General features: G+C 33.9%; 2 protein-coding genes across 7 annotated transcripts; one reads left to right on the forward strand and one right to left on the reverse strand.

Annotated features, from left to right (window-relative positions):
- The first annotated feature begins 8407 nt into the window (after positions 1-8407).
- Positions 8408-10439, forward strand: LOC127073856 (LOB domain-containing protein 27). The gene is made up of 2 exons (XM_051015093.1): positions 8408-9339; positions 10069-10439. The coding sequence occupies exons 1-2, from the start codon at positions 8552-8554 to the stop codon at positions 10169-10171; spliced, it is 891 nt and encodes a 296-aa protein (XP_050871050.1). The 5' UTR covers positions 8408-8551; the 3' UTR covers positions 10172-10439.
- Positions 10440-10824: 385 nt separating this feature from the next.
- On the reverse strand, positions 10825-20271 carry LOC127073854 (zinc finger protein BRUTUS-like At1g18910). Of its 6 annotated transcripts, XM_051015090.1 has the most exons (13): positions 19962-20271; positions 19728-19837; positions 19214-19432; positions 18042-18236; positions 17609-17958; positions 17226-17457; positions 15079-16760; positions 13679-13897; positions 13444-13581; positions 12354-12591; positions 12214-12273; positions 11178-11244; positions 10825-11081 (listed from the first exon to the last, which is right to left on the reverse strand). In XM_051015090.1, exons 1-13 carry the CDS (start codon positions 20050-20052, stop codon positions 10975-10977), a joined length of 3708 nt encoding a protein of 1235 aa, XP_050871047.1. In that variant the 5' UTR covers positions 20053-20271; the 3' UTR covers positions 10825-10974. The 6 variants fall into 6 exon arrangements, with proteins under 6 accessions (XP_050871047.1, XP_050871044.1, XP_050871045.1 ...); XM_051015087.1 differs by having other exon boundaries at positions 19728-20270; XM_051015088.1 differs by having other exon boundaries at positions 10825-11076; positions 11173-11244; positions 19728-20270.
- Positions 20272-20591: the final 320 nt, after the last annotated feature.

Raw genomic sequence — 20591 nt, forward strand, 5'->3', positions numbered from 1 at the left:
TCTCTCAATTTCTACTCATATTCATTCAAACATAGCACCTTCATTATAACAAATACAAGTAAAAATATGTTTGGAGATTGGACTCTAGATTCCCCCTTATAACATTGGAATATGGACACACCCAATTAAGTTACGCGACCAATTTTCCCCTCCCCATTCTCTTGCATTCAAAAACAGCTCTAGAAACACGAGTTAAACCTCTCTAAAATCTGGATCCTTCATTCATTCAATCATTCTCTCAATTTCTACTCATATTCATTCAAACATAGCACCTTCATTATAACAAATACAAGTAAAAATATGTTTGGAGATTGGACTCTAGATTCCCCCTTATAACATTGGAATATGGACACACCCAATTAAGTTACGCGACCAATTTTCCCCTCCCCATTCTCTTGCATTCAAAAACAGCTCTAGAAACACGAGTTAAACCTCTCTAAAATCTGGATCCTTCATTCATTCAATCATTCTCTCAATTTCTACTCATATTCATTCAAACATAGCACCTTCATTAATTTATACTTCTTTTCATTCAAGAGAAGCATGTTCATCTCTCACATTTGGTAAGTTTCTCATTCTTGCTTTTTTATTTTATTTTATTTTGATGCATGCAATGCAATTCCTTAATAGATTCTAGTTAAGTTACATTATGTTACATCTGATACAAATGTAATGCATTTTTTATCCTACTTAAATTTGGTTTGAATTTATACATTTGAGGATTAGGGTTCATGCTTGAATGATTTATGTTCTAACGCGATAAATCTATATTTTAAAATTCTAACCTTATATACAGATAACAAAATCCAAATTGCTAATACATATAGTTTGCCATTCTGGTGATTAATTTTTGGCTTAAATAGGTCATTTTCTCTTGTAACTTGGCGAGATTTTGGTTTTTGATACTTTATCTTTTTAAATAGTTCTTAGATATGGAGATCCATTTGGTTTTCGTCTCTGACGTCAACATTTTGTTACAATAAAGGCAATATGGAAAATGATGTTGATGACACTTTATTTTTCCCTGTACCAATTGTTGAATAAGATTGTGACATGGATTCTATAGTTTGATGGTTTTCAAAGGAAGGACAAAATCCAAAAAAATAAATTAATATTTCAAATCCACCTTCTTCTTCCTCAATCCGTCTCCAACCTCTAAATTCCATTTTTCTCATATCCAACCTCCATTTTCTCATATCCAACTTCCAACCTCCATTTTATCATCTCCAACCTCCATATTCAATCTCTAACCTCCATCACCAACCTTCATTTTTTTCATCTCCATGCCTCATCTCCCACCTCCATATTTTCATCTCCAACCTCCACTTTTTCATCTTCAACCTCCAACCTCTATTTTATCATATCCAACCTTTATTTTATCATCTCCAACCTCTAACCTCCATCTCCAACCTGTATTTTTTCATCCCCATCATCGATCTTCAACCTTCATTTTTTCATCTTCAACCCCAACCTCTATTTTATCCTATCCAACCTCCATTTCCAACCTTCATTTTATCATCTACAACCTCCATCTTCAACATTACACCTCTATCTCTAACATCTATCTCCAACCTCCTCTTTTCCCTCATCCACAACCTTCATTTCTACACATTAAAGTATATCTTCAACAATGAGAATGATGTTTCCTTCTTCAAGAGCAACAAAAACAACAAAAATAGGAACTGGAAGTGCAACATCAAGGTGGAAGCTGAAGAGAATTTGATGACGAACTATTATACTTTTGCTACACATTGTAACTCTATGATCATGAAAAGAACTAGTATATTTGCAATGAAGGTAGAAATAAAATATAAGTTTGTTTTTCTCCTTCTACTGTAGATTATGATTGTTACTATTGTATTTGTTCATTCATACTTGAAACAGTAATTTCATGAGGTGCTTTAGCAACAATTGATTAGTTTTCTTCCTAATTTGAACATTATAAATTTTTGGTTTGTGTTGGATATAATTATGAAACTTTGATGTGATACACGATTTTAAATATAAAAACACTTCAAATAGAATAGAATCCAAATATAATGCAATTAAGCTCATGTATCCAAATAGATTGGATGATGGAGGTGAGAAAAAATGGAGGTTGGAGATGAGAGAAAATGGATGTTGGAGGGTGGAAATGAGGAAAAAATAGAGCTTTCACCAAGAGCTTTCAACTTTGTTTGTCTTAAGCTAGGGTTTTGCACCAAGAGCTTTCAAAGATTGATCAATCAAGACTTGGCATGAGTTTTAACATTTCAAACTCCTCATCCTTCCCAATTAATCAAGTGACTTCCATCAATAAGAATCAATTTCAAGATCATTCCATCTCAAGTTCATCAAGCCACTATTCATCTGACACTCAAAATTAGGGTTTTGGTCAAAGTCAGTTTAATGTTGGCTCTTTGACCAAAGCATGATTCTATGGCTTGAGGCATGATCCAAGGTATTAAAATGTGTACTCATAACCCACTTATACAATCCATATGGCTCAAGAGGTTAGGTTCATAAGCAGATGAAAGTTTGAACACAACTAATGAAAAAGTCAACAAATGCTTAAAGTCAAAGTTTGACTTTTAAGATTTTTGATCAACTATGAACTTTTCAAGTCAATGATTATGAAAATATGATCATTGAAGTCATTTAATCAAGAGTAAACAAGAAATTTGAGGTTACTTGCAAAAAGGGCAAGATTTGGTTTTGAAATTTTCTAAGTTATGAAAAAATACATGTCCAAGTACCCAACTTTCCAAGGCCATAACTTATGATCCAAGCCACCATTTTCTTTGCTCCAACTATCATATTAAAGACCTTGCTTCATACTTCAACTTTTTCCTAGGTTATAAAACCTCAAAAACTGCACGAATAAGGAGATATGGGGCCATGAAGTGGATGATTCATTTGTTTGTCAAGTGGTAAAACACTTGTGAAATTTTCAGCATGCTGACCTAGTTAAATGACCAACTTTATGCCAGTTTTTCACCCAGATCCCAACTTATTCAAGAAAAGTGATCAACATGAAAGTTCTAGAGCATGGTCTTATATTTCCAAAAAGTCCAAGAGCATTAAATTATCATATTTGAGCTAGGAGTTTCGAAGAGTTAAAGTTGGCTCTCCAAATCTGAATTTTGGGTCATTTTCATGACAAATTCATCATGTAACCTTGAGCCAAAGCTACATGATCTTACTTTACAGGATATCTTGCTTCTAAATCTCACCTTAATCAGAAGATTACACAAACATTTGATGCATTACACAAGGGATTGAATCATTAACCAAGTCTTGATGCCATATTTGGAAGGTTTTGCAAAAAGCTTCATATCCATTTTGATAAAGGCTAACTTTTCCAACCACTCTTGCATTGAGATTCTAACTTGTTTCTTATGATCACACTTAACCTATAAACTAGAAGCAACATCCTAAAAGTACCTCTAAGCTCCTACTTTCACTCCACCTTTTCATCATGATCCATTATGTTTTTTTGTGCAAAATGAAACCAAGTCACCAAACTAGCATTCCAATTGAACCAAGATTGATTTCTGCAAGTTACATGAACCATATGGAGCCCCTATAAATAGAGAGACAAGCCTTATTACTCAATACACCAGAATTGGCACAAAAACTCCATTGTAGCAAATTCTCCAAACCTCAAACTTCCAAATTCCATTGTGCTTGTGTTTTCTCCAAACCAACACTTCAAACAACTTCTAGACATCCATTAGAAGTTGTCCAAACACTTGAACAACTTCTTTAACAGCCCTACCATCATCTTCCAAATCACATTTTCATAACTTGCAACTTGATTTGGAAAGGAAGAACCAAGCACTCTCAGCTCAAGCCAGGCATTCAAACACCTTTCTAGAGGTGTAAGGAAGTTGTTCAAATCATAAAATCACATCTGGAACACCCTTACTCCAAAGGAGGATTTTCATTTTTGAGGTATGTATTCATTTCTGCAATTTATGCTTTAAGGCACCATTTTGCATCATTCTTGTTACCATTACACTTGCCAAGATGTCAGGAACAAAACCCCTATGATCATTAGTCTTAATCGGTGATGTTTGGAATTTAATTTTAAATTCAATTTTTAGGATTCATATGCATTTTGTTTGATTTCTGGATATTTATGAAAAATAAATGAAATTGGTGAGTACCATTAGATTCCTTGCAAAATTCTAAGCAGTTTTGCTCTTTACAACTTTTGATTTCGTTAAGAATTGAGAGAGTTAGAGCTTTGACAATATGTGAAAATGGTGGAAACTATGGACTACGGGATGAATGAGAAAGATGAAGTTTGGAGCCATTTTTTAAATTCTAAAAGTCACTTTAATATATATTTTAATTGATGTAACTGAATATATGAATTGGCATTGCGCCTCAGTGGTAAAACACTGGTTTGTTAAGTTACTGGGTGTGGGTTTGAATTTGGGTAGTGTAATGATTTTTTGTTTTCACTTGTTAAATATTCATTTTTCTTCATAACTTCAAATATCCATAACTTCATGATCCCTTAACATTTTTGACCCATTCTTTTTGCCATGTGTTCATGAGAATGTCTATTTTATGATGACACCAAAAAAAATCCCAAAAATATTATTTATTTCACCACTTTTGATTGGATGGAAAACATGTGTTTTAAGTGTTTTTTTAAGGCTCCTAATTGATTCTTTCGGCTTATGTCTTATTTGTTCTTGATGTTGAAAGTTTATATGATTAAAACACACTCTTTTAAATGTTGATTGTTATCCTTAACATGTTTGAACTTGATTATTTTTATACAATGTATCGATTGGTTCACCTTGAAAACATGTTGAATGAATGGTTAGGAGGTGATTAGGTTTCCACTTAAGTTTGGTCTTATCATGAACTTTGATTCAAGTCTAATGTTTATTTTGTGAAGACTTATAATGTGATGCATGTTTGACCTAAATTGATTTATGTTGTGTTTATCATGTACCAATGAATGCTTTTACCATGTCAAGTATGATTTTGTCTTCGCCACCAATATGTTGTGTCTTGTGATGTCATGTGAAACTTCGTCATGTCTTGTTTATGCTTATCTCAATGCCTAAAAAACCATGTTTAACATTGTCATCCATACCTTGTGATTGCCATTGTACTTATGCCATATTTTGTGCCATAATGTTAATGCATATTCAATCTTGTTATTTTTTATATCCAAGAGAAAAGAATCATGACATTATTGTCATTTTGCGTGTGTGTGTTCATCTGTATTCTATACAACTTTGCTTCCCCTTAATCCAAAAACTTCTAGATACAATCTTAGGTTCCCCTCAATTTAAACCTTAGGATTCTATCTCTCTCTCCTTCTTATAACCACTTTCATAATAAACTTTGACTTAGGTCATTGTTTCTCCTTTTATTTCTTAATCAAATGCTTCAAAACACTTAAGCATATTCAAAGATCTTTTCATAAGACCTAAAAGACACAAACTTAATTCAAACCCTTTTGCCACTTTGGCTTTTCCATGTTTAAAACTTTTTCATAAAAGGATTAGACATGAGTCATCCCCAATTGAGATTTAAATCTCCTACCCCATAACATTGTTGAGATTGATATTGATTCTTTTCCATTTGGAAGAGGTATGTGGCACACTTGTTGATTCTATATCCAAGTGAGAGCCCTTCTTTCAATTTAATGCAAAGATCTATCTTCCACATGTTTGTGGTGGTTTAAATGGGAGTTTTCTCCTTAAGATGACAATTTGTCTCTTTCTCATAAAATCAACCCCAACAAATCTCTTCTTACTTTTGAACCCGAACTACAAGGTTTTGATCCTTCACGGGTACGTAGGCATAAGACTCAATGTCTTTCCAAATCATCAAACAATAAAAAATGTTCTTTTTCTCATCTCCCCAATCAAATAGCAAACAATTTTAAACCAAACACATATATTTAAAAGGTTCCTGTAGAGTACTACAGATGATTAGGATGTTAATACCTTCCCTTTTCATAACACACCCCCGTACCTTTAGAATCTCACCCCCCCCCCCTTTTTGCTTAGCTTAAGTTTAATCTTCTAGCTTTGCATATATATATTGGATTTATTTTTGAATCTTTTCCCCTTCCCTTGGATAAATTAAAGTTCGATGGTGATATTTTGATTCATGAGTCAAGTCTAATCAATAGCTTGGTCTCCGATTCTTCACCGCGACAGGATGAAACTATTATGATGAATAAAGTGTTAAAAATTGTGATTAATTGATAAAATTGTGTGTTAATCGACAAGTATATGATGTTGTAAGGATAATCAATTTGAGGGTTTGGGCTAGAAAATCGGAGTTCTTAACTAAACTTCATAGCAAAACACGAATTTTGTTTCTATAACATAGGTGACAAGCGTCACCTGTGTGGCGACCTGGTCGTCATGCGCCTTAGGAAGCTGACGGGTGTGTCAGTTGTCTAACGGGGAGACTGTCATAGTCTCCAGACAAGCATCGAGCCTTGTTGATCGTTATATGGGGTGACTGTTGATGGAAAAGGGTGATAATGGGCGTCACCCATGTGACGAGTTACGGTCATCGTGTCAGTGGATGTGTTTTGACCTACTGAGTTTGATTTTTGATGTTGTTTTGTCGTGCATCGATGTTTGACTGTTGTTTGGTGTGTTTTGATGAATTTTGGTTGATTAATTGAATTATTTGATTAATCTAATGATGTTGAATTATGTTGATGATGAGATAATTATGTGATAAACATATACTTGAGATTGCGGTATGTAGTCCAGTTGTGATGACTACTTTGATGTTATTATTTACAGTTAGATGTGGAACTGTAAATCTATCGTTGAGTTGTTGTGATTGTGCACTATATTGTACATGCATCATATGTTGTCGTTTATTTGAAAGAGGTGAGTCACAAGTTCAGATGTTGGGACTAGTGATTTTTCCGGAGTTCATATGAGGTGGTTTGGTGCTCAGATGTTGGGATCCATTTCGTATGAAGAACCTTTGTTGAATTGGTACTACATGTATGATTTGAGTCTTTGTTGCATTGCATTACATAAAGGTTGTGCAGATGAATTATTTTTGGTGTTGTTGAGTATTGTTGTATTTATTGTAATTAAAATGTATGAAAGTTGATATTTTGCATTTAGGATACCCTTGCGTTCTTTTGTACCACAATATAGTGTGAGTGTATCTCACCCCTTTATTTTGTTGTGGTGTTCTGTGCTCCTTCTTGGGATATAGACAAGTAGGTAGATGAGTAGTTGCTGCTTTAAAGCTGAAGGATGGCATTGAGGTTATTCTTCCTTTCCAGTTTTATGTATTTTAAATTGTCGTTGCTTTGATCTGTAACACTGGCGGACAAACGTGAGATTAAATGTTAGAATTTCTAATTTGAAGTTGCTTTGATGTTGAAGGCACATTGCCCTGATTGAGTTTAATTTTAAATAAAAGTTATATTTGAACTTATTTAATTGAGTAATTGTTTTTAATGATTAAGTTCATTGCGATAAGTATAAGTAAAGGAGGGCATGTGATGACAAGTGTTTTGAAATAAATATTTTATTTTAATAAATATTACATAGTAGGTTGAATATGAAGATTGTGTGACATCATATATGAAGTAATTGTTTATAATCGATTTATTCGGTATATTTTCGAGTAGGGGTTTTAGGGTGTTACATCTTACACCGGACAATTTTATTAAGCTCTGATTTAGAAAAGAAAACTTTTTTTTAAATTGGTCTTTTTAGGAACAATCTATTAAGCTCCGATTTTCAATCCAAACAAATGTTCACTTGCATGGGATGTGGTCCGATAAAAAGAATTGTTGTATTGCAGTATTTTTCTAGAATTAGATGCATTCAAATTTTAATATTCGAAAAATACTAAAGAATTTCTTCAAATTTCCATAACATTTGAGAGAACTAATAAGGGTACAATGAGTCTTCCTTAAAAATCATATGATCGTAATAGCATCATTCAATAGACAGTCCGTGGTGATCTAAAATTTCATGTATTATACAAATAACATTTAATTTGATGGATTAAAATTTTTTAATTATAAATGGAAAATATGAATATTACTCTAAAAAATTATTCTTTCATAAGTACATTTTATAAGTATTTAAGAATCAGTTTAAATATAATTTAGCCTTCATTCTATCCTATTCTTAACAACTAATCTCATCCAAAGGATTGATAGTATGTAGAGTGATAAGAATATTATTTGAAATAAGTTAGTTAATAAAATAGTTTTGACATTGTAAATAGATTATAGTAAGAGTATTGTGATAAGGTTAGAATAGATAACAGTTAGTGATGCATGACCGAAGCATATGGTAACCCCAAAACTTAGGAGTTTCCCACATTCTATTTTGTCTCTAACAGAATAATCACTTTTGAACAGAATCTCCTCCAAACATGTGTCCACTTTTACTCAGTCTTTCCATCCCCAACAGATCCATACATTAATATAGACTCTTGTTTTCATCACACACCTTCAAAACTCATTCATTCTGGATCATACTTAGTTGTAGTTTCTTCCAACATCTTTCTCACTGGGTGGTGGAAAGAAATAGTAATAATAATGACCCTTAAGGGTGGGACAACACAGGCTTGTGCGGCATGCAAATTCCAGAGAAGAAAGTGCACAACTGAGTGCCTTTTAGCTCCGTTTTTCCCTGCAGATCAACCTAAGATATTCCTTAATGTCCACAAACTATTTGGAGTTAGCAACATTGTCAAAATACTTAAGTTCCTCGAACCTGGCCAGAAGAAACCCGCCATGGATTCTATTATCATGCAGGCTAATTATAGAGATAAGTATCCTGTGCATGGATGTTGGGAGGAAATTTGCAGGCTACAATATCAAATATGGATGTTGGAAGAAGAACTTCATGCTGTTTATCAGCAGCTTGAAATTTGTCGACAACAACAGCACCAACAGTTGCCTCATGATGATGTCACTTCGCAGTTGGAATTGGGAATGGGACCGCGTTCGTCAAATGCGCTCGCGCTCTTTAATAACACTCCGCAGCCGCAGAATTACAACACAGTGGCTGCTCCTTTGTCTGTGTCTCAACAGCATTCTTACTCCAACAGCAATAGTGTGGATTATAATAACTCTCCTCTCTATATGGATTCGAAGGATAATGTTACGAATCCGAATTTGTGGCTTCAGTACCCTTACACCAATAACAATGGCAATTCAATAACAATGCAACCTCATCAGTTGATTGCCTCGGAGTCACAACAGCCACTGTCATCTGTTCAACAAGGAGTTGTTGAAGATAATTATGATGAAATGCATTCGTTTTTTGATACGGTTGATGATAGGCAATCATACATTTATTCTAAGGAGGCTTATGAATCAAGGTAGATTTATCAATTCATTATGACATGATTATTAAGCACATGGTAGAAGCGAAACCTACAATACTTTTTTTCTCTTCTATATGAATATCCATATATAGGTTCACTCAATCAGAGGTACTCTTGTTTGAGGTTTGTACCTATTGGTTCAAATGTAAGTGATTTGTACACATATGAATAGGTAAAATCTTAGATTTTACGAGAGGTTTTGGATGGAGATACAGTGTCTTCCTCTCTTGTGATTATGAAGCATTGGTCTCGTTGTTACTCTCGACTTCTCTTAATTCCTCCAACAATTGGTATCAGAGTATAGTTCGTTTATAGGAGATGGGAACTCACAATTCTAAGAGAGATTGTTAACTCAAGTGTGAGTGATTGAATTCAACGTCATCTATGAAAGGATAAAAATGTTGGATTTGTAAGAGAGATGACTTATATATATAATGTCTAAAGGTTTTTGGTGGAGATATGACATTTCTCCTCTCTTGTAGTTATGAGCATTGACTTCCGACTTTTCTGAACTCCCCGACAAATACAATTTTGTATAAAATGAGTTTAAAAGTTTAATATTGAAAGTATATATAGTAGGAAGTTGAGAATCATTTGCATATATATTCGGGGCAGGATCAATTGACGCCTATTTCTCAAACTTAATAATGTATGACAATGAGATACATAAAAATTAACGAAATGAAAATGCTTATTTTTTATGCTGTATATCTCTGCTTGCAGTTCAGAAGAGTCATTGAAAGACACAAGAAAGTGCACAGAGCATGTTTCTGAGAATGAACTGAAGAGTGCTGCTGCTTGTTTCAGCCTTACCAGTGTCAACTGATCAGTACTGTGTTTGCCATCCTTCCTTCCACAAAAAGAAAAAATGAAGTGGGTTTCATTTTTCCATTCCTTGTTGGATTTTTTTTTGGTAATCTTGTCATAGTTGAGTTTCCAATCATGCACTTGTCAAAATATCAAATAGAAGCAGATACCTCTTCAACTGTCTATCAAATTTTGTTGGTTATATTGAGAAGGCAGAGAATAATACCTAGATAGGACATTTTTCATCAATTTATACTGAATATTTGACTGTTCTTACATGATAGATCATCATAATGTTAATTGCATAACTTTGGATCACCTTTATAGAATCTCTATTAATGGTTTGGTTTATAGTATTTCTTTCTAATCTTGTGTTATACATCTAATTATGTAGTACTGTAACTAAAATGAAAAGGATGCAAATAAAGCACCATATTAATATCATTCAATCAGAGTATCTTACAACATCAGTGAATAAAAGATCACTGTTACTAGTTGAATTTTCATTTTAGGTGAGGTGCGATTAAAGATGAGAAAATGTAGAGTTTTTTTTCTTTCATTTTTTAGTATGAACTATTGATCTTAAAGACCAAGTTACAAGAGATTTTATATGATTACTATCCTGCACACGCAGTGGTGTTAACTTATACAGTTGATAACAAACAGATAAAATTTTATATGGAATTACTTTTACATTATAATTTAGAAGGACTATTCTGACATAAGCGAAGATCTAAAAATTTAAAAACAAATTATGATCTAATATTTAAATACAAAGAAGCTAAGAGAGGCAAATATCTATGCTCACACACACTTGAATAATCATAAAACTCTGGTGTTGTAGGAACCACAAGAAATGCATTTATGGTAAAGCCAGTGGAAGGGAGCTGCTCCTTTCTTTTCACAGTCATTACATAAAATAACCTGCAGTTATAGGTTCAATTAGAGTATACATTGGGAAAACAATACAAAATCTGAGGTTTAATTTGAGACGAGAAATAAGAAAAACAGCTGACTAGCCTGAGTTTGACCCAAAAACTCGTCAGACATTTTCTCCTCGGCCAATAATGCATCTAGCATCCTAAAATAAACCTGCGAGTCATTTTGATAGCTTTAGAGAGATGATTTCTTTAAAGATAAATGGAGTACCAATGACAAAAATTAAGATCCAATTCATCTTGGGTAGCTGCTCAAGAGTTTTCAAGTATGTGATTGTGAAATGACAAAGGGATTTGAAAATGATAGATGAACTGAAACACAAAATAGTTGAAAAAACAATCGCCTATGCTATCAAAATCTATGTTTCAAATGCATAGCTTCTCGTCCCTGTGGAATTTCAAAATCCTTGACAGATCTAAATATTCTCAGCTATAAATTACAGCTATAATGCAACTAATATGTAGTAACTACCAACTCCTAAAATCATAATTCGTTAGTTTATGTAAATCTTTTGGTGATTTGGTCATATTCAATTAGAGAAACCTATTCCCTTAAATTAGAAATAGTTATTGTTAGAGTATCTGAATAATATGTCACCGCATTTTTTTTTGTCATGAAACTATAGTTTATGTAAATCTTTATTGTATTATAATATATAGTAAAATATCTTAACTGATCTCTTGGAATTGGTTTCCACATTTCCTTATTTTCACAATTTTCTTTTTTAATTGATCAGTACTCCATAAATCTAGTATAAATATAAATAAGAATGTGTATCATCTTTGTAACATACCACTCATAACAATATCAACATAATTTTTTTATTTTGAATATTCTTTTTTCTCCCACTACAATGTAACATACCACTCATAACAATATCAACATCTAATTTTTTCATTTTGAATATTCTGTTTTCTTCCACTACAATTAAAAGGCAATCCTATAGTGTAACCATTATAATCATCAGATTGCAAGCAAGCTTCTAGTAAAATCCTCAGTACATATGTAGCAATGTATGTGATGAGACATATATAATCATTACCATGGTAAAATATATTTGCAGCAATATGAAATGAACAATATATCTTAATATAGGACATGTGATGACAAATATTGACTGACCTGCATGTCTCCAAGTGACTTGCTACATATTGGGCAGGTATAGTTAAAGCAAGTATATTCCTGGAAGTCCACAACAAATGCTTCTAAAGTTATCTTTGTTTTTGCCAAATGATTTTGGGGAAAAAACTACGAAGAAGTACCTGAAAACATGTTGAGTGCATCACATGACCACATGGGAGGGCTTTTACTGGAGAGCAGGATGTGAAGATATATTCATGACAAATCGGACAGTTTTCCTCTAAAGATTTCTCTCTGCATGTATGTATCATAAGAGAACGGGACATACAAGCATTGCAATTCATGCAATGAAAAAAGTCAACACCCAAACCCTTTCCAAGTCGGCATAAGTTACAAAAGGGACAGTGGTAAATTTTCCTGCTAAAAAAACGCAAGAGTTTTAGCCAAGATAATTTTAAAGGTATGCAAGATAAGATGACAGACATGACCTTCATGTATCTGATCATTTTTCATAATAAAGAAAGAACTTGGAATTAGTCAAATTAGGCCCCATTTTCAATTCTCAATGCCATATCCATTACATATTATTTTGGATGACAACAAGGTAAAAAGGTCATCCTACCATAAGTTTCTGAAACCTGCCTTCCATAGGTATGAAAAACATTAAGATGCCATATTATTCACTCTTAGTCCTAGGGACTAGCTACTATTAGCTGGCCCAAGGGAATTCCATAACTAAATTTACCTACAACCTATAAAATTGCTCATTTATCGATTTCCACCCACCTGACATTCTCACATTTTATAAAACTCTTTTTGTGTATAAAGGCCTAATTACATCATTAGTTCTAGAAATATGACTTTATACACCCTTAACTATAGTAGTGGAGCTCTCAATTTTATTTTTTTGAGAAATAGAGAGGGTCCCTAGCCGTCAAATATTGTCCCCCAGGAATGTTTAGGCAGTCCGTTCTAAATCCTATTGTAACTGAAACACCAATACATTTGCAATGTATTTATGTTACAGATGTCATTTAACTAGTTATCATCTCCTTGATAGACTCTAACTATCTCCTCAAATTATGGTATTTATATCATAAGTAAGACATTAGCGTGTAAGTCTGGGACACAACTTCTCTTACACTATTGCAAAATTTTATGGGATGAGTATTTTAAGAATTCCACCAATGGATTGAGAGTAAATAAATAGATATGCTTCTCTAAAATAAAGTCAAAAGTTTGTTTATAAAAAGACCAGTTAAGATACATTACCTTTCATCTTCAAATAATTTGCAGATCCTGCAGTAATATTTTGCCATGGATAAATTACGGCAAGAAACTGATGAGCATGTGGCATTGATTGGTTGAATCACCAAGCACTTCATACACATCATCATTGTAATAGATTTTCTACATATATTTAGGCAATCCATCAAATATGAATTATGAAAATTTGAATTCCTCTATTCAAAAAATAAAACATAAACAGAGCACATTCTACTCTTACCTGTCAATTAAATGATCTGATACCTCATCATGGCAATGTATGCAAGCATGAAGTTCATTGCAACAGGGAGCAAAAAGCTTACAGTTTCTCTTGTAGTGTTTGCAGCCATAGATTTGTTTGAGAGGGTCCTTGTAAGATGGATGTTTCCCAGGGAATTCCAGCCCATCGCTTTTGATATTGACTTCCATAGAAGAAATCTTCTGACTAATAATCCAACGGCTGAAAATATGTGGAAAGCTATGTTAAAAACCTGAAGTCTATCGCTATCATAGGCTTGGAATAGGTGAACGACAGATGCAATTTGTCGTGCAGGAATACAGTCTTCTAAAAAAATTGTATGATAATTTCTAGCAATTAAATATCAATGGTTTGCAACATCACACTTAAATAAACCACAGACATTCATATACAACTATGAAGGATGCATTTCATACTCATGGTGTTCTATGGTTTACTGCTTTCTAGTAGGGCTGTGGACTCAAATATAGTACAGGTCTGATCCAAGATGAAGAAGGCTTACATGTTGGTTTTTTCTAGTCACACTCCAAAAATATTTGGTTACACCCAAATAGGTTACGTGGACTTAAGCTTAAAACCTACCTGAATTAAATTCATGTATAAAAGGTTCATTTTTTGGGTGTGGGTGGATATTTTAGGGGTGCAACTAAAAGAAATCTCACATGTTTAAATGTGCAGGCTCGGGCCACTACAGATGAACTGCAATCAGGAGGAAAACATGTAGGTGTCAAGGGATTGACTAAAAAATAGATCTTGGTATAGAGGATAGGTTAGTTACAGAAAGAGAGGGTAGATGAGAGAGAATATAGGAGCTACAGACAAAAATGTAACAGAATGAGAGAGATATTCTGTTCAGTTTTATTTCAGCATTTAACTCCGGAGAAGTGTTATTATGCCTGGTTTGGAGGGGACTTTCAGCTCTTTCCTTTCACTGTAATCTTCAACAGAATACCCCTTTATAGATAGGAACTGTTTCCTATAACCTTCTAAAATTAATAATAAGGAAAACAAGCAAGATTACATAACCTTGGGGTTAATATATGTTAAAATTAGCTTATATTACATTGAAAAATACCTGTCAAAACTGTCTACGTCCTTATTATTTTATTAAAAAAAGAAAAATAAGTTGAATCTAAACATAGCAATTGTATTGTTTACTGTCACTAAAATTGACTAGCAAAACAATTGTTTACTGTCACTAAAATTGACTAGCAAAACAATTAAGGCAATACTCTTAAATTGTTACTCAAAAATACGAGGAGAAAAAACATAATTGTTCGCAGCCAACTACCCAAGAGCTTCGTTGTTAGGTATGGGCACATTATGGTTTTTTATTACATTTATAACAAAAAAACATTAGGAAAATCATAAGTAAGACCAACCTCGTAAGTAGACTCTGTATTATGTATGACTTATTCTGAGGATCTAGGCAAGAGTCACGAGACACCCTTCTTATTACCCTCTCCAGATCATCTTGACTCAATTTCAGAAGTCGGTCATAATGCCCAGACTTGTCCAAATCAAAATGTTGAAAAGACCTACTTGTCAAAATGCCCATTGGTTTTACTTCATTGCAGGTATGTTTCTTAATATCATGAAACTGATTTGTGCATTTTGAACATTGACTATAATTTTGTGCTGCATTAGTAACCTTAACCTTGTCATCAACATTGGAGTTGGAGAGCTCAAAACTATTGCCAGTAAGATCCTTCTGCCAAAAGTTTATGCTTTTGTTGGCCGATGATTCTTCTTGTAATTCATTAAGAACTTCTTCAGACAAATATTTGGAAATAATATCTAGTGGATCAACATTTTGTAGAGGGGCGCCATTTGACCCATCTGCTGCCTTAGCTAAACTGTACCCATTCCACCATTCACTTAACCACTCGTCAAACATTGTATTCTTAGTAGCCATGGACCATAAGAACATTAAAATATGCTGCTCTTCCTGTGTTAAAGATGCCATCAGCCAAGGTATCATATCTTGTAATATTTCTGCACTTATTCTTCCAAGCATGCATCCTATGATCTTCCCTTGCTCTCGGTTTGAGAAGAACTCTCTAATTATAGGCCAAATTTCTATTTCCTCACGGTTTATATGATCAGAAAGTAACTTATGCATCGATTTGCACATTTCTTGCAGCTTCTTGATTAAATGATCACGCCTTAGCATCCTCTTGACTCTTATCTTTGAATCAGTAGTAGAAACCAAAGGATGTAATTCAGACAGCCTGTCAAGAATGCGAGATATTTTACTAAAGTGCTCAACTTCATGTTTGTGATCAAAGGTGTAGGCAAGGCTGATGTTTTTGAGCTGACCTATGGCCTCCAAGGCAGGAAAAACTATCTCATCCTCTGCATCACTATGGATTTGATGTAAAAAACATATGAGATGGAACCGTTTTTGGAAATCTATAAACTCATCATGTCCCTCTAACTGAGCTGAGCCAAGAACTAGGTAATCCAAATCTTTCTTAATAGCCTTGTGAAAGAAAAATATCAGGTCAATTGGTTTTGGATCATTAAGAAAGGAAACAGAAGACAGATTTGCTGCATGAAATCTTGGATGCTGATTTAACTTCATAGCAGTGTCAGGGAAAAATATGTGCAAATTAATTCCTGTGGAGTATGGTGTCTCATATTTGTTCACATTTTTGGCTCCAGAAGATGATGAATGGGACAGACAATTCTTGCCACAACTTTTATGTGGCTGCTTGTCAGAACTTAAGAATGAAAACCCACAAGTTTCCTTCATTTTCTCAGATGAAAAAGAGTGTCTTCTTTTGAACATATACTGCAAATCCTGTCGAAACTTCTCAATTGAGGTTTTACCTGAATAACCAATGCGGAACCATTCATGTAACAATGGAGCAAAAGCTTTACTCACAGAATTATTTCCTTCCTTTATGCAATAGAGAATTGACCTGGATTCTTTTTCAGACAAGTGAACTGAGAACCAAGTTATAACGCATTTTAGTAACCCAAGTGGCATCATATGCATGCTCAAGCTTAGAAGTCTCACTTGCATTCCATTTCTGCAGTTCTCTCGAAAGATAGGAAACACCTGATAAAGAATTAGGGTGTCAAAATGGAAAACATTTAAAATGTTATCATGTAGCATCCTTTAAATAGAAGAAATGATTTTTTTAATAAATATGGAACTAAGATATAGCCAGAAATCTGATCCTGAAAAGAAAAATATAACAAGCCATAAATTGAACTTTTAAAAAAAAGGGAGATTATTCTCTCCCTTATTTCTTACTCTTCTTTTCACTCAAGAGTATGAAACATTTCATTACATTGAATGTTTCATAAACTAATGTGTCTGTATAACTGGATAGGTTCATCTACTTGGCATTTTTATCTTGATAATACTTTTACAATAAAGAATGGTTTCAAAACCACAATATGTAGATATTTTATTAGACTGATAAACTAAAAGGTTAAAGACCATCATCACATATTATTAATATGATGTTCTCTTGTTCCCTACTTTTCCGGGTTAAAAAATGTGATTTACATAGAATACCTCAATTTCTTGAAAAGAAAATTGTTTGTTGACTGCTGATATAAATAATTCAAGTTTTCCGCAAAGCTTCTCTACAAATTTGGTCAAAGGCATTTCGCTTTCTGAGTTATAAAGTAGCAACTGTTGTATATCCTCAATGTGACTTTCTCCAAGTAAGTTTTCGATAGACTTGGAAAATTGGCTATGGGCCAGTTTGTTCGGTATAGGATGAAAGAATTTTTTCAGAGCATTGCTGTGATCAAAAAGTTATATTCAGAAATTGGACAATTGAGAAGAACAATAATTATCATTTTAGATAAAAGATTGGCTTTAAAAATTTCAGCAAAAACAAATTAGTCAGATTCCACACACCAAAAAAAACAAGACACTGTCATAAATATTACCTGTAGAAGATGAGGACATCAGCCAAGAATTTTAGCTGGATAAGTATTGAGTCTAAATTTTGAGAGCAACCGGAATTTCTTATTAGATAAAGCTCTTGCTGAATTTCTTTCAAATCTTTCCTTATGGCATTATGCCAAAGATGGAGAACCTTAACCTGGTTGACCCCATCTTCTGTTTCTTTGTCATTCACTTTCATCTGACTTGAAACATCTTTGTAGTTCCTATTGCAAGAACTCTGCCCAAGAAAATTTTCTATATGTTGGGATCCATGAGAACCTTGAAGCTCCTCCCTGTGAAAATATGTCCCAGAGAAGGTCTGTCTGTTGCTTCCAAGCCAAGAAACCAAAACCTTCAAAATTAGATCTGAATTATTAAAAAGGTGGGGGAGTATATAAAATTTTATTCAATATTCAGTAATAAACTTTGGCTAACCTCTTGCAGTGCTCTTTCCATTGGTGCAATTTCATTAAAACACTGAGTAACTTCTGCTTGTTTATCTGCTGAAAGGAAGGATACCATCCATGGCAAAACTTCCTCCAGCAACATTATAGGAACACTACATATGAATTGCCACACAAGCGAGGCTTGTTCTTTAGTAGACAAATTTTGGATCAACAGAGGAAAAACCTGAGGCAGTGGGTAAATTTAACAATGTAGATGCCCGAGCGACTAATTGCAGGAAAACTGTATTTTACACACATACAATAGAAGGTATGTGAAGCCCGACCGTTAGTCCTAATTTCTATCGGCATGGTCATTTTGCAAGTAAGATTAATGTCGGTTGGACATGGTTTTTTCTTGTATCCAAGAAAACAAATGAGTGATATTCTACGTCCCTTCCAAAACTCGTGGCAAATCTTAAATAATTCAATCACTCTATGTTTTATAACATTTTATCCATTTTCAGAAGAATGAGGGGCATGGGATTGTTTCATTTAAGTTATAACAGTAGTAATTAGCTGTTAATTAGTGAATCCTTTATTGGCTTCAATACTTAATACATTCACCAAGTAAATTAATTACATTGTGTGTACACACAATAAATGTAAATCATCTTGTATATTCAAAAGAGTGTTCATGCTAAAACTAATAGAACATCAACTTTACTAAATTGCAAGTCTTTGCATATATTCAAAAGAGTGTTCATGCTAAAACTAATAGAACATCAACTTTACTAAATTGCAAGTCTTTGCATTAATGCAGTAAAGGGTTGGGATAACTTCTCTTTTTTAGAGACATAAAAGAGCTCGACACACGCATTCCTTACAAGATAGTCGCGCATAATTTTCTATTACAACTGCATTCAGTGCCATGATCTATACCCTATAAGAAAAACGGGCCATCAAAGACACTAATTTATATGAAACATGCGACGCAAAAATCTCATCTACAAGGGAACAAATAGATTAAATGTGTTTAAACTGCATATAGTGAAACATGTATTTATCGCAACAGGTTCAAATAAATGAAACTAAACCAAGAAAAAGCATTGTCAGAAAGACTAAATAACCACATTGATGCATCATGTCAAAAACTGAAACAAGGAAAGAACAAAAGATGTAACTGGGCAACTTTTCATGAACGCAATAATAGAAAACATTTACCTGCTCTTCTTCTTTCAGCATATGTTGGTAGATGGAGGTTTGCAAAATATCAATGCAGTACACAAGTTCTCGGAACAGCTTGGAAATATTCTCACTAGAGCCCGTCAGCTCATCCAAGAAGTGTAAGATAGAATCAAATAACCCATCGGTGCTATTATGTTCAAGGGAATATGTACATACAACATTTTTTACATGTGCATCCAGTGCATGGAAGATAATCTGCCAAAAATAATTTTGAAATCATATTCTGAATCCTAAACTTAAAAAAGTCTGAATCGTAATCCAAATACAAGTTTCTCTATCGTAATTGATTTAAGGTATTTTAGCGATTACTAACATATAGAACAATACAGTATTTCAGTTCAAATAATTGTGAAATTTGAAATTAAGCTACTGTTAATCAGCAAAATTACTAACGAAGTTTAAACTATTCGACTTTGAAGGTCAAATTTGGAAACTAACATAGTGATACAAATTATAAGTACGATAATAAAAGCTAGTTTGAGAAACTGACCTCATCTTCTGCAGCGCAATGATACTTATGAGCTAATCTAACAAACTGAAACCTCTGTTGAAGCTTAACAATTATTTCTCGGCAACGATCCGGATCATCTTCCAACGAGGCTGTTTCAGCAAACACACGAAGCTGATCGAGTTCAGAACGCAGAGCCTTATGAAAACAAACGAACAAAAGTATAGGAGCATCGAGAAGTCGAAATTGCGAGAGAATGTCAGGTGAATCGTTGACCTTGACACCGTTTTCCTCCTCTTCCTCTTCCTCCATATCCGACAAGGACGGATCTCCGCCTCCCATGGAAAAAACGGGCAGTAACAACCATCAACGGCGAGAGAGAGAAAAGGGAAGTTCTGAGTGCAGAGAAGCATTAGATTTATCTATCTCTGAACTGGCTTGGGAGCTTCGGTTTTGTAATTGTTTAATAATTTTTAAAAAAGAATAAAATTAAAGAAGTGAAGAAATGAAAGAGACGTTGTAACCAACGGTGAGGGATTGTTTGTTAGCTCTTGGCGGTTTCAGATGATTTAATTTTGATATGATATTTGAGAGAGAGGCATGAAGCGCGCCTGTTATGTGATTTAAGTAATGGGAGCGTGAAGAGGACGCGCTTGTTAATTAATGTGTTTGGCGCGCTGGGGATTGAGAAGAAAGGGGGTAGATTTCGGTTTTTTATTTTTGTTTATTTATTTATTTATTTATGTGGCTTTGTCGTGTAGGTGAGGGGCCGTGGGTGGGTCAGTGTCATGGCTAAGTTCATGCTTTTTGCAGGTGAGGGTGTGTGTGACTGAGTTCCATGCCTGCCGGCGACACGTTGTCTCGTCTGTGTTATTTAATTACTTTAACTGTATAGGGTTCTTTTTC

Source organism: Lathyrus oleraceus, chromosome 4 (genome assembly GCF_024323335.1).
Source record: "Lathyrus oleraceus cultivar Zhongwan6 chromosome 4, CAAS_Psat_ZW6_1.0, whole genome shotgun sequence".
In the NCBI taxonomy this organism is placed as follows: Eukaryota; Viridiplantae; Streptophyta; class Magnoliopsida; order Fabales; family Fabaceae; genus Lathyrus; species Lathyrus oleraceus.